This window comes from Nicotiana tomentosiformis, chromosome 3 (assembly GCF_000390325.3).
Source record: "Nicotiana tomentosiformis chromosome 3, ASM39032v3, whole genome shotgun sequence".
Taxonomy (NCBI): domain Eukaryota; kingdom Viridiplantae; phylum Streptophyta; class Magnoliopsida; order Solanales; family Solanaceae; genus Nicotiana; species Nicotiana tomentosiformis.
In genome coordinates, this window is record NC_090814.1 from 20,464,527 (window position 1) to 20,488,564 (window position 24,038).

At 34.1% G+C, this 24,038-nt stretch overlaps 2 protein-coding genes across 5 annotated transcripts; one reads left to right on the forward strand and one right to left on the reverse strand.

Annotated features, from left to right (window-relative positions):
* The first annotated feature begins 380 nt into the window (after positions 1 to 380).
* Positions 381 to 2,584, forward strand: LOC104099643 (homeobox-leucine zipper protein HOX27-like). Of its 4 annotated transcripts, none has more exons than XM_070196774.1 (4): positions 381 to 623; positions 783 to 1,123; positions 1,735 to 1,838; positions 1,966 to 2,584. In XM_070196774.1, exons 1-4 carry the CDS (start codon positions 470 to 472, stop codon positions 2,312 to 2,314), a joined length of 948 nt encoding a protein of 315 aa, XP_070052875.1. In that variant the 5' UTR covers positions 381 to 469; the 3' UTR covers positions 2,315 to 2,584. The 4 variants fall into 4 exon arrangements, with proteins under 4 accessions (XP_070052875.1, XP_009604988.1, XP_070052876.1 ...); XM_009606693.4 differs by having other exon boundaries at positions 386 to 623; positions 780 to 1,123; XM_070196775.1 differs by having other exon boundaries at positions 389 to 623; positions 780 to 1,123; positions 1,759 to 1,838.
* A 7,700-nt stretch (positions 2,585 to 10,284) lies between these two features.
* LOC104099644 (uncharacterized) lies at positions 10,285 to 12,940 on the reverse strand. Its single transcript, XM_009606698.4, has 3 exons — positions 11,888 to 12,940; positions 10,684 to 10,763; positions 10,285 to 10,593 (listed from the first exon to the last, which is right to left on the reverse strand). The coding sequence occupies exons 1-3, from the start codon at positions 12,764 to 12,766 to the stop codon at positions 10,500 to 10,502; spliced, it is 1,053 nt and encodes a 350-aa protein (XP_009604993.1). The 5' UTR covers positions 12,767 to 12,940; the 3' UTR covers positions 10,285 to 10,499.
* Between the last annotated feature and the right edge of the window lie 11,098 nt (positions 12,941 to 24,038).

The following is a 24,038-nucleotide window of genomic DNA, read 5'->3' on the forward strand; positions in this document are numbered from 1 at the left end:
GAAGAAAATCTCTTCCTTCTCTCTATCTTCATTTCTTGTTCATGTTTTACTAAATTACTTTTATTTCATAACAACATGTCTTGTTCACGTTTTACTAAGTTGCTTTTATTTTATAACACTATATATATTATTAGTGCAGCAGTATATATTGTTTTGAGACAGTATATTTCCCTTTCTCACGCTATTCGTATCATAGGTATGAACAATTGTATCTTTATATGAATTCACGTGCGCTCTTCAATGAGCATTTTGTCGGTCAATTTTACTTTTTGCCCAAATCCAAAAACAAATTAAAAAGAAAAGCCTTTTGAGTTTTGCCCTTTAATTTAATTATCGTCCTACTAGTTAAAAATTGATTGGACAAAGCCATCTTTTAAATTAACCCTCACTCAGGTCCCCTTTTCTTCCATTCTTCAACTCAACCAAATTCCACATTTCCTCTCTCTCTCTCTCTCTCTCTCTCTCTCTAATGGAGTTAGCTTTGAGCTTAGGAGGGGATACCCAAAAACCATTTTCTTTTCTTGAAAAATCTACTAATAATTCTTCGTCACATGAGGAGCTGCTAACGGGTAGCAATAAAGATATAAGATTCTGCATGGGTTTAGGAAAGAGCAATCCAAATAGTAAGTTCTTTTCACACCCCACCCTCTTCTTCTCCTTCACCCTATTGACTATTGTCTTGTGATTTGTTTCTCTTTTTCTTTTCTGTAATTTTTTATATATAATTTGTGTTGATAATCTTGACGATCCTTATCTGAAAAAATAGTATTTTGTTTCAGTAGCAGCTGAACCGGGTTTAACAAATGGACCGGAAAGAATGGTGTTGGACATGAACCGGCGGCCAATAATACTGGCAGAGGAGGCGGAAGAAGGGACGGACCTCTCATCTCCGAACAGCAACAGCGCAGTATCAAGTTTTCAGATGGAATTTTCATCAATATACAGAAGTGGAATTAGCAGATCATTAATAGGAAAGAGAGATCATTTTGAAGCAGGAAATACAGAAAGAGGAGTTAGTGATGAAGATGAAAATAATGGTTTAGCTAGAAAAAAACTGAGACTTACCAAAGAGCAATCTGCTTTTCTTGAAGAAAGTTTCAAAGAGCATAACACTCTCAACCCTGTAAGTCAATCAAACCTTTTGTTGGCTTTGGCTTGGTCAAAAAGGAAAGAAATCTTTTTGAGCTAAACCCTTAACAACCAAGCTGATCGAGAGATTAATTGTTTCGTCTTATCTTCCAAGTATATCAATAAAATATTTGGTAAAAAGTTAATAATATTTGTGTGAGTATAAGACTTTTGAAATTATGGTATTAAATATTTCATATTGTGTGCCTATAAAAACTTTGATAAGATGAATAGTTTAGATTAAATTATTTCTAAATTTCAAAAAATTGATATTCTTTTTTAAATGTACTAACAAAATATATTATAAATTGGAACTTACATTAGCAAAACATTGATGTTTGATGTTATTACTCTCTCCTCAATTTATATGGCACTATTACTATGTGGAGAATCAGAGGTATTCTTTTTACCACAATTTTCTTAAATATTTGTTAAAGAAATTTAAATTAGTAATATTATCACTTATAGTAATATATTTATGTAGTCATTAAATATGGAAATAAAGGAATATTATTTTCACCGGAGTATTTATTTAGTTTTTTAGTACTTATGTATTTCTTTTTCCTAATCTATGGAAGTATCCAGTACTGATTTTGTTCTCAATAGGAAAAGAATTTTAACATTTTGCAGAAACAGAAGCTTGCTCTGGCAAAGCAGTTAAACCTTCGGCCTAGACAAGTAGAAGTTTGGTTCCAAAACAGAAGAGCAAGGTAAGCATTTAATTTCATACTATCCAATAAAAAAGTAAAATTTTCTTGTTAATATTAGAAGTAAATTGTACTATTAGTAATTACTATATTATTAATTGGTGCATTTATATAAATTCAACAATGGCAGGACGAAATTGAAGCAGACAGAACTAGATTGTGAATATTTAAAAAGGTGTTGTGAGAAACTGACAGAAGAGAATAGGAGGCTGCAAAAAGAGCTTCAAGAATTAAGAGCTTTGAAATCTTCCCAACCTTTCTACATGCAACTTCCTGCCACCACTCTCACTATGTGTCCGTCTTGTGAGCGCGTCGCCACCACCGCCGCCACGGCCGTCCCTACAGCCGCTGCTGCTACCACTACCTCTGCCACGGCCACGGCCAATGCCGCCGCCACAAACACAACGCTTTCTTTGGCAAAGCCCAATCTCTTCCCATTTCCACCTGCACAAATTCATCCTCCGCAGGCTGCTTCATAAGTTTGCAAGTTTAGTGACCTATAGTTAGTTTTGTACATAGTTCGGATTTTGACATAGGTGATTCTTGGTTGTGATTTGCCACTAATGATTCTTTTTTACTTTCTTTAATTAATTATACTCTACTGTTTATGGTGAGCTTTGAACTAAGGATGAAGTTTGAGAAAGTGTAGTTTGACTAGGAATTTAGATGATAAGAAAAAAGACTGTTGTATTGCTTGATATAATTTTTTGGAGAAGTTGTTGGAAAAAGAAGTTACATTTGCATTAGTATTTTTTTCCATATTTTTAATTAGTCCAAACCGCTATGTGCGCCATTTTCTTGCAAAGATATAGTAATTTGTGATGATTCTTTTGGGACATGATCTACTATAGGTACTGTTTAAAAGTTGAATTAAATTACTAATATCTTTAGTTGTAGGATTTATTGAGCATTTTATTTTACAGTGTCAAACAGGTGCAACATTACTGCTGAAATAAAGGACGTGTTAAAAGGCATTTCACAGAGATGTTAAAATCACATCTGCTTCGCTTTGTTTACTCAAAATCAATATAGTATATCAGAAAATCAAATGACTGTTTGATCATATAAATCTGAAAAACCAATGAAGATAAACATGATCTGAATTACTTATTTTCTCAAGTAGTTGATAGATGTTAGCTCTTTCAACGATCTATTTCGTTAGTGATCAATAATCGGGAACACATACTATATAGATATTTAAAGTTCATGTTTATTATAGGAAAACAAATTAGATTTATCAAAAACCATATTAATACTTTCTTCTTGAAAGAAAATGTTTTCCGTATAATAAATGTCATAGCAAGGAGAATAATATGAAGGTATTTATATTTACGATTACTTCACAAGTTACGGATGATCAACATAAATGTATGAAATTGTTTGGAAAACAAATTATATTTTTATAAATCTATGTTTGTCGCTGTAAATCTTGAAAAGAAATTACTTTGCACAATAAATGTCATAGCATGGAGAATAGGGATTCTAAAAGGTACAAGATACGGTTTCTCAGAGATTAGAAAATTCAGGAGAGTTTTGCATCTATTCAATTAATATTAGGGTACCTATATTTATTATTATTACTCCCTCCGTTCACTTTTACTTGGCACGTTTTGATTTTTCACGCCCCTTAAGAAATAATAAATGAAGTGCATAATTTACCATGATATCCATATTAATTGATACATATTTTATTGGATTTGAGAAAATGATTTGAAATGAGTAATAAATACTGTGGGTATAACAGTAAAAAAAAAATTATCTTCAAAATTTATTTTTATTATACATGCCAAGTAAAAGTCAAAGGAGGGAGTAATTCACAAGTTATGGCTGAAGTTCAACATAAATGCAAGTTCAAATTTATTCCTAGACTGAAATCATTGAACGGTGGATGAGCACTAATAACTCCTTTTTCTGTCCAGTCTCCCCACATAAAATTAAAGAAAAAAAGAAAAATTGTTAATAAAAAACTTACACGAGTTAGAATTAATGAGTTTAGAATAAGTGCGATTTTATAATGTTTCTGTATCAATTTTTTCATATGTATACATGATTTGAGTCGCACACAATAATTTCAGTTGGACTACTAGAACCCACCCTAGATTCTAACTCTGATAGTGGGTGTTTGTTAGCATCCGTAGTTTACAATAATGTTTGAGCTAATGATTTATGGTAATATCTTCACGGTTAGGATATCGAATGAATCAAAAACCCTATTTAATTTCATACAAGAAATTTTGGTGGGTTGCCTTCGATTACCTAATTTATTAATACTCTCAACCTGTGTTAAAATATTTCATTTTTCCAATTTGGTTCCCTCAGTCAAAGTCAGGTGCTTGGTAGGGAGTTTCATGATTAGAAGTCAATGTATATAAGAAAATTTTGTTACATTATGGAAGCAAAATATAAAATTCAAAATCATTTGAAGACTAAAATCACTTCACAAAGACTTACATTTTCTATTTTTCTTGATAATGATGTCTTACACAAAAAAAAAAAAAAAAAAAAAAAAAAGAACACCTGTTTCTCTTCTGTTGACATTCAAAATAAATTATAATTGTTCTATAAAAAAAACTAAAAAGAAAAACTTGAGCTTGTCAATGTTCTATGGTTTCTTGTCATGTTTACGTTAGAGAAAAACATGGAAGTTGTCAAATGCTAGGACGACATATATTGGTCGTCTTCGTAGGACGTATGCAATTTTTAGTGTACTCTAATTATTAATCAATTTGTGGAGAATTTTTTTAATGACAAAAACAAAGCATGCCAAAGCTGATGTAGTGCTTTTTTGAAATGATCTTAGCTTTATCCAATTGGGGTGGCAATATTATGACTTGTGGAGGAAGAAATCATAATTTTCATGCCTATAAATTGACATTTATATTTCAAAATTTAAGCTATCATTTTGTCAAATTATTTTTCGATTGTAAAAAATAGCAAACTTGCCGCCTTAAATGATATCACAACCAATCATTTGAAGTATAGTGGATAATTTTGTTGATACTCTCGTTGTCCTAAAAGTACTTGTTCTACATTTTCTTTTCTTTTTTTAAGTTTATTTCAAAAGTTTGTCCATTTCCCTTGTTTGAAAAGCTTGGATATGCTTATTAACATGCCACCAAAGGCTCAAAATCATGCTTCTACTTTCTCTGAATACAATTCTATTTAATTTTCTATTTTTTCTACATGAGATCGAATACTGGCTTGTTGCATTTCACTGATATAGATATTACATAATTCTCCCATCAATATTTCTTTAGTCTTTTCAACAATAAATAGTTTAAATGATTTAGTTGTTTCTAAGCACTTGTTAATAGTAGTTGTTTTTCAATACATTTTAACTTTATCTTAGTAAAGTGTACAGAGAGGGTAACTTATTATGTATCTCCAGATTATGGGCTTTCTATGAGCTATTTTTTTAATTACTAAGAACTAGAGGAACTTTAGTATAACTGCTTGGCTATCGATCTGATCACCTTATTTTGTACCTTGTAATTCCCACATTTCCTCCCTTATGTATATTTTTAAAATTCGAAAAAATACTAAGAATAACTTAATAATTTTCTTCAGCAGAGCTTCGACAATATACTATTACTAGCCATGGAAGAAAAAAAAACTCATAAACTTAGGGTGTGTTTGGTATGAAAGGAAAATATTTTCCAGAGAAAACATTTTCCTACATACAAACACACCCTTAGTCTTATTTATTTTCCTTTTCGAAGTCCTTTTCAATTTAAGTTTTCTTGTGATTGCAAGTCATCATATTATCAGAAAGTAAAATGGAAGCTTATCTCAAAAGAGAAATTTCACTAATTTTATTCTTTTTTATAAAAAAAAAAAATAGTATAATTTGTAGGTCGAACGAATATCTCTCTTGGTGTAAGAATATTTAGTACTCTTTCCATTTCAATTTAGATAAGGTTGTTTGACTCGGCACAAAGTTTAAGAAAAAAAGAAGATTTTTAAAAATTGCGGTCTTAAAAGCTTAAGGGGTAAAAATTTTGTACGACCATGACATTTGTGTTGTTATAAAAGCTTCTCATTAAGGGTAAAATGAGTAAAATGAAGCGTTTAAAATGGAATTATTTTCAAATTTAGAAATATGTCATTTACTCCCCCCGTTCACTTTTACTTGACATGTATACTAAAAATGGATTTTCATTTTTACTTGTCACTTTACGCATATCAAGAGAAGATTAAAAAAAAATTCCTGTTATACTCACAGTATTTATTACTCATTTCAAATAATTTTCTCAAATCCAATAAAATATGCATCAATTAATATGGGTATCATGATAAATTATGCACTTCATTTATTATTTCTTTTGGGCGTGAAAAGTCAAAACGTGCCAAGTAAAAGTGAACGGAAGAAATATTTTGAAACAGACTAAAAATAAAAGTATCTCGTTTAATTTGAAACATATGGAATAGAAATTAAACTTTGCCTCCCCAATAATGGTAAGGGCTTTTTTCTTAGAATATAAGTCATAAAGGCATAATTGTCTTTCCAGTGGCCAAAAGCCAGACATGTTTTTGAGTGAAAGTCTCAAAGCTTGAAGAGTTGAGAGCTAATATTGGGGAGGAAAGAGATTTAAGAGCTGATAAAATCAAGAGCTACCTACGGTTCAGTCTAATCCGACGGTTTAACCTAAGGAAGCTGTTGTGTATTTGTCCTTGAAAAGTTAGAAGTACTTGTTTTTAGAAAGCTAGAAGTGTTTTGACAGGCTTTTAGAAAGTCAAAAATACTTTTTAAAAAGTCAAATGCATATACAAAACCTTAAATCGTCACACTTTTTCATTTAAACACTTTAACTAAGACTTGTTCCTACTGAACACAACATGATTAAAAGTGCACCTATTAAACACCCGAGAACCTATCAAAAAAATAAGGTGCATGTGTTACACAAGCCGAGGATATGGCAAAATGACTAACGGAGTGCAGACATATGGCATTATTTTTCAAAAATATTTTTTCAAAAGTACTTTTTACATAAGTTACTTTTCAAAATAAGCTGATTCTAAATTTTGGTGAAAACGTCTATTAACACATTGATTGTGTAATTCTTTTTAGAACAGTTGATCTAGTTTAATCATTATAACAGCTTATTTGCTTTATGAATCCGATTACCAACGCACAATCACTCTATACAGTTACTGTATTGCCTATTGACTCTATAAATCACCGATTTAAGCCTAATTCTGATGGTTACGTCAAAGACCTAATGACATTTTAGGCACAAAATTAATTTCCACTGACATTTTGTAAAGTTCTTAAATATCGTAATGGTTATATCGCACTACCTTAAGAGGCATAATATGCCTTTCTTTGCATGTGCCAAAATATTGTTCATTTTTATATCGGTTTGCGTGTATTTCTCGTGGCTAGTAGGGACAACTTTTATGTAGTTTATAATTCATCAAACAAGACTTGGAGGCACCTGATTTCAACGTCCTAGGATTTGAAGTGTGTGTTCTAAATTTTAAAATAAAATACTGTTTTTAACAGGAATTGAACCCCCATCTTTTTCAACGAACCCACAACCCTTACCGTTGAACCAAAACCCCTTTTGTTACTAGGTTCGGTAGTGTATACATATATAGATTTAGTAAATATTTCAATACAAATACAGGGTTCCGAAAAAAGTTACTGGGTTCGCTCGAACCCGCACCCACTACTGTAGCTCCGCCCCTGCTTACAAGGAGGTAGGGATGGCAATGGGGCGGTGCGGATACGGGGCGGTGCGGGTTTAGACACATAAGGGACGGGGCAGATTTAAACATATGCGGGTGTGGGTGCGGAGCGGGGCGGGTCAAAATAAAAAAAATTTAAATCTATGTGGGTGCGGTGCAGGTGCGGGTTTAAAAACTTTATCAAAGAAGAAAACTCAAATTTTTGACTTTCTGGCAATGAAATTGATTCCACGTAATATATTGAAGCAAAATAAAGTAAAATGTAGTGCATATAGTTTTTCCATTTTTCGAAAGCAATTTTACAAATAATAACTCAAAATTACAAATACAAGTATCCATCTTTTCTATGTACTTGGTGCCAAATATTATCAAAATTTCTTAACAACGATTCTTCGGAAAATTCATCCACTGCCCATATTTTGCTTTATTTTGCATTTTAGAAGAAACATGATTAATCTTAACGATTGTTGTTAGTAATTTTTGCCAATATTAGTTCTTCTGATCGCTAAGTATAGGAATAAAATGAATCTTAGCCATTAATTATTTTATGATCCACATGGCATAAATCTAAAAGTTCATTGAATATTACTTAGAGGCGATATTACTTGACTGGATCTTTTTTCTAAAATTAACATATATACTTTTATCAAATATAAAAAGTTAAAAAACAAAGAGGTATTATGATATCAAAAACTTTTTTTAAGTTACTTTTATTGCATATGTGCAAGATTTAATTCTCGTAAGTATCTTATAAGTACTCTGTAATTGTTAGAATTAATAAAAAGCATGAGTAAATATAGTAAAAGTGTAAAACAATTTCTAGCCAAAAGATTAAAAAAAAGAATTTAAAACTAACAACAACAAAAAAGTATGCGGAGCGGGGCGGGTGGACGCGGGTGTAGATGCGGGGCGGGTGAACGCGAATGCAACTGCTATGCGAGACGGGACGGGAAGATTGAAATTTTGCGGGTTAAGAGAAAACCCGCCCCGCACCCTCCCCGACCCGCTTGCCATCCCTACAAGGAGCAACAATCAAAGGCGCAGAATACATTACATTTGGACTACGTTTGGTAGAATCCTTTTAGCGGAGAATGTTGGATATACCTAGATTATACATTGATTGATTATGATGATTATATACATATTATAAATGAATTATACAAATATTTTACATACTTCGACTATTTTTAATTTAAGCAATTGAGTGGGCTGCTGATGTTTAAGTTAATTATTCTTCTTCTTTTTTAATATTAAAAGAAGAAACTGTCTTGCTTTTGCTGGGCTCAACTCTACTTTATCTGATCTCAAATGCTATGGGCCTAAAATGCAGACACATTAGGCCTGAGTTTTCTTAATGGACTTATTAGTCTAACTAATAGAATATATTCGAGTCTCTTATTACATAAATGCTCAAGCGGAGTAAAAGAATAACAGTGCACTGCTATTTCTGTACTCTATACTCTGTCAACCTCTCCCTCTTTTTCACTTCAATAAAACCTAAGGAGTTTCTCCAACTATGTCCTCTTTTTCAAGGAAACATTGTGTATTATCTCATACATGATTCAATTCAGAACACAGACCACAGAATATAGAGTAATCATCAACAGCTCGTGATAGTATCTGAATGGATGTCGATAACAGGTATACAAATAAACATAAATGAAAAATGAAAAGGCACACGTCTTATTCCAAGTAAAATAAGTAGAGTTTTACTAATGAATTATGGCGACAAAACCACTTTTCACTTGGAGCAAATTGCACGTGTTCATAGATAGATGCAAGTTTAATCAAGATAGAATTGACATTAAATATAGAAGAAAGCCAGCTGAATGAATCTTCATATCCATAGTGCCAACAAAAGTTCGGCTAAGTTAACCAAGAATCTCATAATAGAATTGTACACACACCTGGTAAGATTTAGATTCCAACGCCAAAAAAAACCTCGTATCTTTTGGAAAGTATATAAGATGTCGACATCAACTGACTTGTCCTCCTACGCCAATTACCGTGTCAACTAGATTATTAATGCAGACCAACTATGAGGAGGAAGATACAAGTCCAGATTTTAAGTTTGTCCATGTGATATACAATTGTGCTCATTGCTACTCCAGAAACAACGAATTCAAACTGTGTTTTGTATGTGCGCGCAAGGGACTCTTACATACCTCATACCTATCATCATTTAATTGGCAGAGCTCTCCTATAATTTCCTTCTTCCACAAGTTAGAAAAGCTAGTTTTGTTCGTTTGTTTTTTTTAAAACAAATTTATTTGGTTCAGGATTCTTCAAACAAATTGGAGAAACTAAGGTGTCCAACCATAAACTAAGGTGATGTCTCAAATAGAAAGTAGATCAAAAGTACAGAACCTAATACTTGGTACATCCCAAGTAGCCATTCTGACTGCAAACAATCGTTCGAAGGGATTGTTCCTCGACAAGGAATGCATCTAATTGCCGTACTTATTTTCCAATAAGGATCTTTCTAAGCCAAGAGACAAAAGATATACAGGCAGTGAAGATTGTATAGCATATCAGTAGCTTGCCAACATGAAAACTTGATAACTGCAATACCTCATACAAATTTGAGTTCTACAACATACATCCAACAGAATATGAAGCATCACAAAGAGCTAATAATAGTGTCCACGTGGATGTCTATCAAGCACACAAATAAGATTACCAAAATGAAAAAGGCAACATCTTAAAACATGTATCATCCCGGAATAGAGTAGAAGTTCAGTAATGAACTATATCACCAACCTGGAACCATAGAACCTTTTCTCATTTTAAGCATATTTTAACATGTTCATTGATAGACAGCAGCTTTAATCAACAGAAAACAAACAATCGGCTTAGAAGAAACTCAGCTGAATGGATGATTAGGTCTGCCCAGAAAAATTGGGCTTAGTTACCCAACAGTCTCAAACAATCAGCAAGTATAATATCAATTATAAAATTCTACACACTTGGGAAGATTTAGATTCCAAAGCCAAAAACAGCACGTATCTTGTTGAAAATAAGATCTCGCCATCCCCTCTCAGTATTCTCCACAACAGTTGCATTTCCATATCTGCAGAGTTGAAGTGAGAAGCATGAGAGATAGAAATCATACTTTGCATATGAGTAGAATAGGATGCTATACCGACGAACTACAACTGACCTGTCTTCCTCCGGCACATTACTATGTGTAAGCTTGACTACTGTAACTCCAGGTTCAGGCTCATCAAAAACAATTCGAACCTGCAAGACCAATATTAAAGTTACATCAGAAAACTAACAACTTGTCTCTTAGACTATCTCATCTATAACAACAACAACCCAGTGTAATCCCACAAGTGGAGTTTAGGGAGGGTAGAGTGTACGCAGACCTACAAGTGGGGTCTTGGGATGATAGAGTGTACGCAGACCTTACCCCTGCCTTTAAGAAGGCAGAGAGGCTGTTTCCGGAAGACCCTCGGCTCGGGAGGGGAATCTTAGACTATCTCATCTACCATGAACAATTTCTTTGTGTCTATTGATGTAGACAAATGACAGCAATATTGCATAAAAGAGTTACACCATTCTATTTAAGCATTCTGAACTGACAATACTAAAAGAAATATAAGGACTTTGAATGCATAAAGCATATTTGGCTGCTATCACATTTCAAATCAATACAAATTACAAAGTAACCGTTATTAATCCTTAATTCCCTGTAAACTATGAATAAAAGCATGATTCATAGAATGGATGAAGGTATTAGACTGGATGAATACTTCAAAGTTCATGGCGGGTGCTTCCTTTCAAATTGGATTGTTAAGTAACAAACTAATATAACAGAGCAATGCAGCAAAAAATGAGAGTGCAGTTGATATGATCCCTATTCTCCATAGGCCATCGAAGCCAACTAAGCCAGAAAAGCTGTTCTGCTTATCATACATTCAACACATAAACCCACTGTCAAAAACATTTTGTCATGTTCCCGGAAAAAAGCCTTGGTCCATGCTTCTCTTACAACCAGAATAGTGGACTAACAAAACTTTGTCCATCTGACAATGCTTACAAACTAAATCGGTGATCATTTGACCATAAAATATGCTCTCCTCTCTAAACATATAACATTCACACGGTCATGTATACTCAAATTCATCAGATTGATGGAGTTTAAGTTCTATGCATTGATGGTATAAAAGATATTCACATAATCAGGTCATTTAAAAGGTAGTTGTAGGTAATCTATTTAATATATAAGCATTCATTGATAACCTACCATAAATGGCAAGTAATGTGTTATAATAAGTTAGGTTAAATTACAGTAACGGTATAAATTATTTGATATCGATGCTTAAAGATACTACAGAAACGCAAGGGCCAGAATATCATACCGTGGACTCAATCCCATCAGGCCAGCTACCAAACCGCCAATTCTGTACAATCAATTTTCCTTCCTGCAAATCCACATTTTTCCCAGTCACTGACCCATCAAATATAGTAAATTCACCCCCAATCTCTTTACTGATCCTCGCATTGCTCTGTGAAAAGCCCTTCCATCTCCTCTCATCCATCAAAATCTCAAACAAATCCTTCGCTCTGCAATTGAACTTCTCCGTCATCGCAATCGTCTTAAACCCTTCCTTCTTCTTCTCCTCCTTCTTCACAACCTCTTTCACTGCAACTTTATCCTTCTCAACTGCACCTACCCCCTTGGCAGAACCCGCAGTTTTGCTTACAACTTTCTTCGATTCGAGGTCGTCCTTAGCAGGACCACCTCTCGCCATAGCATTAACATAAACCTGAACTTGCTCGAAAACGAAAGTCTTCCCTTTTGCAATAAAAGCATCTTTTAATCTTTTCCCGATGGGACCCTCATCCCTAATTGTAACCCTAGCTTCAGGGTCTTCACCAGCATTCTCGTCGGATATATAAGGGATTTCTACAGTCCCTTCAGTTTTCAACAAACTTGTGCCGTCAGTGTCTTTAGCTTCACCTTCCCATGAAAGTACTAGACTTAATTCATACCCTGGAATTATCTTTCCCTTGCGGATATTAACGTACGCTTCTCCTTCGAGTTTTTCGAGCTTTTTCGTTCGGATGTAGAGATTGCCTTCGCCGTTGAGGAGTGTTTGGTTTGAGAGTAGCTTGTTGAAGAAGTTGCGGGACCATTCGAGACAATCGGTTTCAGACCAGTGCCAGTTGTGGACGTTTGTGCCGTCTGGACGGTCCTCCACGATCCATCTTTTGTCTCCTTCTCCCATTCGAGCCATTCTGCGTTTAATAAGCGGCGGCGGAAAGCAGTTGAAGACGGCGGCGACTGTAAGAATTGGATCTGGGAAAAGAATGTGTACGCGAGAAAGTGCAATAGAGAGAAATGCTAGTAGGAACGGTCTGGAGGGTTCTGAAAAAAGATGGATCTAGAAGTTGGACCTTTAAGGCCCAACATTTTTGGTATATACTCCATATTTTAGAAGGATCTAAAAGGCTCAATTTTTACGTTTTTTACTTTTGCCGGGAGGCTATTATTACAAAGATTTAGGTTCTATTTGGCCAAAATACATAAGTTGACACCTGAACGAGTGTTTGGTCAATATTGTCCCTTATTTTTTAGGATAAATCTATTTTGGTCCCTCAAATATAATCCTGAATATATTTGGTGCCTTAAGTATGTAAAAATGGAGCACCTTTAGTCTCACTGATACAATGTGTTCAAAAACTAACGATGTTACCCAACTATGATTCATGAAGTAAACTGAAGCAAAACGTTTCCTCTCCTTTTATTGGATAACGCAAATTATCACTTAAATTTCTCATTTTTAGATAATGTCTTCTAAAATTTTGACCTTGAAAATATCCCCTTTTGTGTCAATTTTCAATGAGAAAATGACACTGTATAGTCGCTGTAAAAATAGTAGCCGAAAAAATATATAAAATTTGTATAAATCAACCCAAAATTTTTAAATGTATATATATACAAATTTTATATATTTTTCGGCTATTATTTTTACAGCGGCTATACAGTGTCATTTTCTCATTGAAAACTTGCACATAAGGGGATATTTTCAAGGTCAAAATTTTAGAAGACATTATCTAAAAATGAAAAATTAAAGTGATAATTTGCATTATCCAATAAAAGGAGAGGAAACATTTTGCTTCAGAGCAGAAGATTTATTTCATGAATCAGAGTTGGGTAACACAGTTAGTTTTTGAACATATTGTGTCAGTGAGACTAAAGGTGCTCCACTTTAGCATACTTAAGGGACTAAATATGCTCAGGGTTATATTTGAGAGACCAAAATAGACCAACCTTCAAAGATAAGGGACAATATTGGTCAAAAACTCTAATGGACCGAATCCATGTTACACATTTTCTGTGGACGAAAATAATATTACACGCTCAACCTTTTAAAAGTGTGTCTAATACACAACTTCTTTGACCAGGACTCAGAGCCCGTTTGGATTGGCTTAAAAAAAGTAGCTCTTAAGCACAAATGCTTAAAAGTGTTATAAGAAAAATTAAATTATGGTGGATGTCTACTCTTCCTCCATGATCTTCTCAAATACTTAATGACATATTTTTATGCTTAATGACATATTCAATGACATATTTTTCTTCACTTTTTATGCCTATATAAAGGCCTTGTAATAGATAGAAAAATACACACAATTGAAGAAGAAAATCTCTTCCTTCTCTCTATCTCCATTTCTTGTTCATGTTTTACTAAATTGCTTTTATTTCATAACAACATGTCTTGTTCATGTTTTACTAAGTTGCTTTTATTTTATAACATGTTATCAGCATGAATTGCTCATTTCATAATCTTCTATGTCAAGACTATGTAAGTTATAAGCAGGCAATGAGATCAAGTACAATGAAAAATGTCTTGGATGATAATACAAAGATAAGTTTTACATCCATCTAAACCCATTCATATTTTCATATCTTTGCATTAACTTTATGTGCAGTGTTTAGTAAAAATATTTTTTTCAATTGTATCCAGTGAAATAAAGAATTGGAAAGGTATGTCTTTATTTGCTATATCTCTTATAGGACAAAGATAATATTCTAACGTATATATATATGTTCTGACCTTTTACATACTATGATAGATAATTATTAAGGTAATTTAGTAATAATATTTTTACCATCACATGATGTATTTCATTGAAAGCAAAATTATCAAATATGTAGGCGATTTTACAGTACCTTACAAATTTGGCATTCGAATATACAATCAATATAAACTCAATATAGTTATAATTTATAATAGTCACAGTTATGCATTAAGCCTTAAATATTTTTGCTGGAAACATAAGGCTCATTCCTCCGTATTGGATTTTTTTTGGTGAAGTTCTTATAGTCTTTGAAATATAAGTGGTTATAGGTTATCTGCACCTTTCCCCTAATTAATTTATTAAAATGTAAAAGTGATTGTATCATTTGAAAACAAAATGGCATATATCCTAACTAGCATTTTTGTTGCAGAGGAATTGTTTCAAGATTGAAATAGTTGTATATGTCTTCTTGAAAGTTAATTTACTTATGCCTATAATTATGAAGTAATAATATTTTAAAGGCTCGAGTGCGAGTCCTAGTGAATTTTGGCCCATTATGCCAAAGTTTGAGGGTAAGAAAATGAGTTCAAGTCCCAACGCACTATGTTGATGAAACGATGTTGGATTCAAGTTCCAACGCATTATGGCCTAGCATGCCTTTATATGGGTAAGGCATTGGGTTTGAGTCCTAATGCACTATATTGATAATAATAATAATAATAACTAAAGAAATAATAATATAATTTTCATGAAAAAGCATGAAGCTTGTCCCACTTGATTTGCTCCATTCTTGAAGTGAATGTGATAGCAGTGCATGATAAGTCTAAATAAAGACGAATGGTTGACCAATGAATGTGGGTGTGCGAAAGGCCAAAATAATAATAGTTATCACTATGGTAATTATAATAAGGGAGAAATTCTTTGAAGAGAATGTGACTTGTGATAAATATTGAGATTGCATACTCATTCCTGAAAGTGAATGTGAAAATATATATATGATAAAGATTATGCATAATAATGTACTTGTGCATAGTTGGATAAATACTACAACTCACCTTTAAGGGAGGTTTGAGACAAAGAAAGATAATGAATATTATTGTGTAGTTACATAAATATATCATTGGTCGCATGCATATGATACGCCAAAATATATTTTGTCATGCCTTATAAAAGTTATTAAAAGCAAAATTAAAGCAAAAAAAATTATTTTGCTTGTGATGATTTTGAACATTACAATTATTATGATATGATTCTCTTTGTGAAGGAGACATTCATTATATGGATAGTGTGACAAAAGATCTTGTAGTACAAAAACAGTTAAGAGTTCTAAAAGAACTAATTTGTTACTACCCGGATGAATGAAATTGTTCATAACATTAATATTGTAGTAAGTCTCAAAAGAAATATTTTGATTTACAAATATATTAGCCAAAGTTGTTGGCATATTGAGACTATAAATGAAAAGAAGATTGAATATCTTTATATTACTATAATTATACCGGGTAAATATGAAAGGTTACCTGACTTTTCTTTTATTTGTACTACACAAGTATAAGCATGATGATGCAATCACAAGCCACAAGTAAACTAGAGGTTTACTGAAATAAATATTAGTTGGCATGACCGGTTGACCATCTCGGTTCAATTATGATGCGAAAAAATTAATTGAGAATTACATTGGCATATATTGAAGAAATATAAGATTCTTCAAGAATTCTCTTGTGCTGCTTATTCTCATGATATACCAGTTAAGGTTAGGGATTGAATCCCTTGATTTCTGGAACGAATAAAAGGTGATAAATATATGGGCCCAGTCACCTTCCATGTGGACCGTTTACTATTATATGATTTTCATAGATGCATCTATTTTATGGTCACATGTGCATTTGTTATCAACTTGTAGTTTGGCTTTTGCAAGATTGATTGCTCAAATTATTAGAGCACAGTTCCAGAATATAAATTATGATGATTTATCTTGATAATACTGGTTTAAATCCAAGTTGGTTTAGTAGAAATTGTATGCCTCCAATTATATCTAAACCATTGGTTATGAGAACAAAATTGCCAAAATAAAATTTGGTATTTGATGTATTATTTAATATACAACAGCACTTGTAAGCATCTAGCCAAGTTATGATAAGTTCTCCCTATCACAATCGGTTCAGGGTCAGGAACCAAATAATTTCCATATAGAAATATGAATGTGCTATATGATTTAATTGTTCCACCACAGTGCACACAGATAGATCCCCAAATAAGGCTAGGGATATGTGTTGGTGATCCCAACAATAGGGGGAGAAAATGGGCAGCTGAAAAAGTAATGCATGTAATGAATTATTATGAGTACATCGAGATCCTCGTACGAGAAAATGTGAACTTGAAGTTCAAGTGATAATTCATTTGCAAAATATTGCCGGACGTATTTGCTGGCCCAAAGCTAAATGTCATATTCAGCTGCTAATGCTCCAAATAAAATAAAGTCCATAATGAATAGAGTCCATGGCATGCATAAAGCATAATAGACTAATCGGTTCCAGAGATAAAACTCCTTGAAGAAGGAGAGGAGCAAATGTTCAAGATGGTCATAATAAGGAGGCAAGTGCTCTAGAAGAGCACCACGACATAACACTTCATAAGACCTCATGGGAGAGGCTCAAGTACCTGAAAATAATAAGATAAAGAGATCTCAATAAGTTATGTCTTTATTGAATAATAGTAGAACCGATATAAAATGATCGTCGACGATATTGTTAATATAATGTAGCGCTCAATATTATTAATATTGACGAGGATCTTGAGCTCAAATCTGTCATAAAATTTGGACAGATAAATAATTGGCCAAATGAAAAATACGCAATGAAAATTGATTTCACATAAAAAAATATGAAGTTGGACGGATAGCCCCAACACCTGAAAGTATAAAGCCAGTTGAGGTATAAATGTGTTCTTTTGAGAAAAAAAAGAATGTCAAGTCGATAGACATAAAGACGACTTGTGTCACAAGAAGATTTGCAAATATCCTGGCATTGATTATATAGAGACATGTTCTCCTGTAGTGGATGTCACCATTTCAGGTTTTAATCTGGCAATACAAAAAAAAACGTGATATGCGTATAATGAAAATCATTGAAGGATTTAAATTGTTCTGAAGCATATTAAGGTTTCCAAGTAATTTATTAAATAAAGCTTCAAAAATCCTTATACGGATTGAAACAATTAGGGCACATGTGGTATAATCGCCTGAGTGAGTACCTGTTGAAAGAAGGGTACAAGAATGATTAAATTTGTCCTTGTGTCTTTATAAAAAGATCTGGATCTAAATTTGGTATAATCACCGTGTATGTTGATGATTTAAATATCATTGGAACTCCTAGGGAGCTTCCTAAAGCAGTAGAGCTTCCTAAAGTACTAGACTATCTAAAGAAAGAATTTGTAATGAAATCTTGGAAAGACAAAATTTTGTCTTGATCTACAAATTGAGTATATGAAAGATGGAATTTTTGTCCATCAATCAACATACACTAAAATAATTTTAAAGCGATTTTATACGGATAAAGCCCATCCATTCCGACCTCATGAAAATAATGAAGAGCTTCTTGGTCCCGACGTACCATATCTTAGTGCAATTAGTGCACTAATGTATCTTTCTAACATTACAAGGTTTGACATAACTTTTTCAGTTAATGTCTTAACAAGATATAGCTCTGCTCCTACAAGGAGACATTGGAATGGAATCAAACACATATTGCGATATCTAAAAGGGACTATCGGTATGGGATTATTTTATGAAAATGATTGCAGTCCCGATCTTGTTGGTTATGCCGATGCTGGGTATTTATATGACCCACAAAAGGTTTGATCTCAAACAGGCTATGTGTTTACATATGGAGGCACTGCCATATCTTGGAGATCGACTAAGCAATCAATCGTGACTACTTCATCTAATCATGATGAGATAATTGCTATTCATGAAGCAAGTCGAGAATGTGTATAGTTGAGGTCTATAATACACCTTATTCGAGACAAATATGGTTTGAAGTGTGACAAACCACCCACAATTTTGTATGAAGACAATACAACATGCATATCCCAGTTGAAGGGAGGATTCATAAAATGGGATAGGACAAAGCACATTTTACCAAAGTTATTTTTTACACATGATCTTCAAAAGAATGGTGATATCAATGTGCAATAGATCCGTTTAAGTGATAATATGGCTGATTTGTTCACCAAATCTCTACCGACGTCAACCTTCAAGAAACTAGTGTACAAGATTGGGATGCGAAGGCTCAAGGATGTGAATTGATGCTCTCATCAGGGGAGTTAATACGCGTTGTACTCTTTTTTCCTTACAAGGTTTTGTCCTACTGGGTTTTCCTTGCAAGGTTTTTAACGAGGCAACCAAAAGGCGTATTTCTAAATATGTGTACTCTTTTTCCCTCACTAGAATTTTTTTTTCCCATAGGATTTTTTTTTTCTAATAAGGTTTTAACGAGGTACATTATCTATGGACATCCAAGGGGGAGTGTTATAAGAAAAATCAAATTATGGTGGATATCTACTCTTCCTCCATGATCTTCTCAAATGCTTAATGACATATTTCTATGCTTAATGACATATTTAATGACATATTTTTCTTCACTTTTCATGCCTATATAAAGGCCTTGTAATAGATAGGAAAATACACACAATTGAAGAAGAAAATCTCTTCCTTCTCTCTATCTCCATTTCTTGTTCATGTTTTACTAAATTGCTTTTATTTCATAATAACATGTCTTGTTCATATTTTACTAAGTTGCTTTTATTTTATAACAAAAAGCACTTTTTAAGTGTTGGAGTTAGTTTTATAAATAAGCAGTTATGTGTTTGGATAAAAGTGCCGAAAAATAGTTATTGAGATGTTTGGTAAACAAGTGTTAATAAGTATTTTTTCTGTTAAAATGACTGAAATATCTTTAAAGTTGTTAACCCTACAAAAAAGCTTATTACTATAATATTTTATTCTTAATAATATAAATATATAAATAATTAATGTTTTAATTCACTTTCAGTTTAAACTGATCACCTAAAATAATTTTTATAAATATAATTCTTGAACTCTCATTTATCCCTACTTTCAACCATGTAAATTTTTTATTTCTTTCTTGAAATTTCAAGCTTGCGGAAACATATGAAATGAATATCACATTTGTTTATATAACAAGGGTAATAAATGAATGAACATTCTGGATTAAGCTAAAACTTCAATGCAACCTCCTCAATTTCAATTTATGTGAGGAGTAAGGCTTATTTATATACCTAAAATAAGACTCAATTTTAAATTGTGTGATTATTGATTTAAAAAACTAAAAGTAGTATGAAATGAAAAGAAAATAGTTGGGTACTACTTCAGGTAATCTCAGCACGATGAGCAGCGACGGATAAAGAAAATTAGTAAAAACTAAAAATGGGAAGCAAACCAATCGTTACCATCTGGAGAAGAATGAGAAAGAAAAAGAGTAAAATGAAGAAATATAAGATGGAGGAAGGCGCAGGAATGGAGAAGAACGGGAGAATAGAGTAAAATTGGGGTTTTGTTGTGAAGGACTGTAATGAACCAATTTGTCGTTTTAAGAATTTACGCTTCGTTCAGTGACTTAAGGTCTCTAGCAGCCTCGCAATATGTATTATGACCCGCGTGTATGGTCGAGTTTGATTTACGGATGATTCAGAGAGATTTTGGGACACTTAGTCCCTAAGATGGAAGTTTAAGCCTTAGGATTTTTTACTGTAGTCGGAACTGTATGAAGACGATTCCAGAATAAAGTTCTGTCGGTTCCGTTAGCTCCGTTAGATAATTTTGGACTTAGGAGTGTGCCCGGACTGTGAATCTGAGGTCTGTAGCCAATTTAGGCTTAAAATGACGTAAGCCGAATTTTTGGATCGGAAGTGGACTTTTTGATATCGGGGTCGGAATCCGATTCCAAAAGTTGGAGTAGGTCCATAATGTCAATTATGACTTGTGTACAAAATTTAAAGTCATTCCGGATTGATTTGATGTGTTTCGGCACAAGTTATAAAACTTGAAAGTTCAAAGTTCATAGATTTTGATTTGGGGTGCAATTCGTCGTTTTGATGTTGTTTGAGATGATTTGAGAATTCGACTAAGTTCATATGATGTTTTAGGACTTGTTGGTGTATTTGGTTGAGGTCCCGGGGGCCTCGGGTGTGTTTCGGGGTGGTTTCGAATCATTTCGGGCTGTTTCGGAACTGCTGTATCTCGTATCTGACTTCCTTCTTCGCGAACGCGAAGAGTCACGCGAACGCCAAGAAGAGTTTTGAACCTGCTGAAATTTAGCCTTCGCGAATGCAAAGGAGGTCTCGCGAACGCGAAGGTATGCCTGAAGAACCTACGCGAACGTGAGGGGCCAGTCACGAACGCGTAGAAGGAAAGAGGGGACTGTGTCACGCCCCGACCTGGGAGCGAGACTGGCACCCGGCGCCTCAACTAACCTGGTGTACCAAATTGCGACTAAGGGACTCTGAACATACAATGTCATAATTTGGCCATGGGTCCACTTTGCAAGACAATTTGTGAAGAAAAATATAAAACTGAATGGAAACTAGCGCTGACTAAACATCAATATAAAGTTGGGCCGACAAGGCCGTCATAACTACTACAACTGACAAACCACCAAAATATACATACCAGGCCTACAAGCCCAACATAGTGTACTAACTGACAGGATATGTCTACAAGCCTCTACTGATGGATATATTATGATCGGAACAGGGCCCCGACCTACCCATAACATATATACATACATACAGAAGATGTACACGAAAACCTAGACCCGATAACTCCGAAGGACGTGGAGCTTATCGATCAGGCTGAACTCTGAAAACACCTACTGAGGAGGTCTACCCGTCTGTCTATCTGAACCTGCACGCATAAAATGCAGCGTCCCCAGAAAAGGGACGTCAGTACAAAATAATGTACCGAGTATATAAGGCAATAACATAACTAAAAGTTGAAACTGAACTGATAATATAATAACTGAAAGTAATTGGGAGTCAAAGATGATCTGGAGATATACTTACCTGTTGATACTAACTCAACTCCTTCAATATAGTAAGTAAAATAATTGTCCGGCCTTATAAGGCTCGGTATATATAACTGCTCTGCCGTAGTAGGCTAGCTCATAGGCGCTCAGCCATACTAGGCTATGTATCTCGACCATACTGGGATCGCTCATAGGCGCTCAGCCACAGTAGGCTCGGTATATAACTTTCCATCTGATCAGATGTTGCCCAATAAGGGCCTGCCCATCGATTATAGCTCGATGGTAATGAAAATACTGTAATACTGTTTATATAGGCTTGCTTCTCTCTTGACTGGAAGAATACAATACTAAATTGAATATAGAGTCTCGATAAGGAATAATATTGTAACTTATGAGACTAGAATAATGTGAATAAATTCATGAATACGAACTTCTCTTTATGTCTCATTACTAACACATGTAGCTACGAGATCATGCCAAAATGAAGGAAGGCTTAGCCTTAACATACCTTATCACACTCTTTCCAACCACCAAGTTGAACTTACCTCTTCTCACCTTAATCTACAACAACGATAATAATACTATCATTAAGTTATGAAACGTATAACTATCGCACAACGAACGACATGCTTATTTTGTATTAAAACGGACAACATCTCCCCTATAATTCTTACTTCCTCCAAATTCAAGATAATACCAACAACACCAAAAACAACAATAACAACATATATACATTATTTTCCAGCCTTATGTACACCACACAATACTACAAAACAGCCCAACACACCCCAATCTCTTCATACACAAAACGACCACTGTAGTAGTGTCAACAACCCCGAAAATGTTACGACGAACGAACAACCCAATATCCTGCATTTATGTGGTGTTTCTCCACACCCTTCCTCCTTCAAAACTCCACAAAACAGTAGTAAATCACGTAGCCCAACAGCAACACCAAACAGTCCACAAAACAATCCATAAAACAGTCCGCTATATGTGAATAACTCGAACTCACGGCTTCCGATCACCGTCCCGTGAGTTCTTACAAATATAGAACAACTTACCATGCATATACAACTGTAAAGAATGGATGAAAGAGAGCAGTAAACTTACCTTATTTGTGGGATAACTCAGCTCCTATCTTGGTTCTTCAAACTCTAGGCTTTACCTCCAATTAGAACTTGAAAGGGAGAGAAAATCAATTGGGGTTTGTGGGAAATTTTTTGGGAGGATTTTTGCAGAGATTAAGTCTGGTTATTATGCCCTATTATCATCCTAATATATGAAGGGGATAGGCCTTTAAAAATGCCTCTTTGAGCGACCCAAACTGGCCCAGTTTTGGACAACCCGAACTGGCCCAGTTTTGGATTCTCGTTTAAGCAAGTAGGTGACAGTCTGCGCAGTCTCGCAAAAATGCCCATATCTCTCTACTCAGATATCGTATTGAGAAATAGTTTAATGCGTTGGAAAGTAGACTCATAGATATTTAATTTGATGGGTGGAACACTCCATAACTCTAAGCATATTGGGAGAAAATCGCAATTACATTTGACCCAAAATTTCAGTAAAACTTATGAACGTAACTTGTGATGACTTTTATCGACTTTTGTTCCACCACTCGCTTGACTTCAAAACATAACACACGACTATCATATGAATAACATAAATCATAACATAACCTCCTTATCATGTAAAACACCCTGGTCTCATCCCAAAAGTACATGCTATAACATTCCCAATTTGTCGGCTTTCGACGAAACATTATTTTCTTCAATTCCTTTAGCTTCTAAACCTTCCAACCCTCTTTGTACTTGTTGTTCATGATATTCAATATTTGTAACTTCCTAGGTAATATGATTAACTTGCTTTATATATATTCAAAGATGATCTCATTTTTAGGTCCTACATTAGTTTGCTCATGACGCAGTTTTACGTACAAAAAAATATAGGGTGTAACAGACTGGGCATGGAGTCATCAGCCTTCGCGAACGCGAAGCAATAGGACCTGAGTGCATCACGAATGCGAGAGCTTGAACACGAACGCGATGATATGCACGGCAGGCCTTCGCGAACGCGAGGCTTGTAACGCGAACGCGAAGAAGAAATTGAGGCAGTGAGTTTTTTTTGGTCTTCGCGAACACGAAACAATAGCCGCGAACGCGAAGAAGACCTATCTGGGCAGAATTAAAAGTCCCAAAAATGGGGGTTTGAGTTCATAACTCAAAATCTATTTTGGAGCTCGGTAGAAGGCGATATTTGGAGAGATTCGTGCGTGTGTGTTTGGGGTAAGTAATTCTTATCCAGTTTTGATTGATTTCTATGATTATGTCTTTGAATCCATCATTTAATTCGGATTTAATGGAGGAAAAATCAAGATTTTTGTAAAATCTTCCAAAAACGAAAATTTAAGATTTGGAAGTCGAGTTTTTATTGGAATTCGATA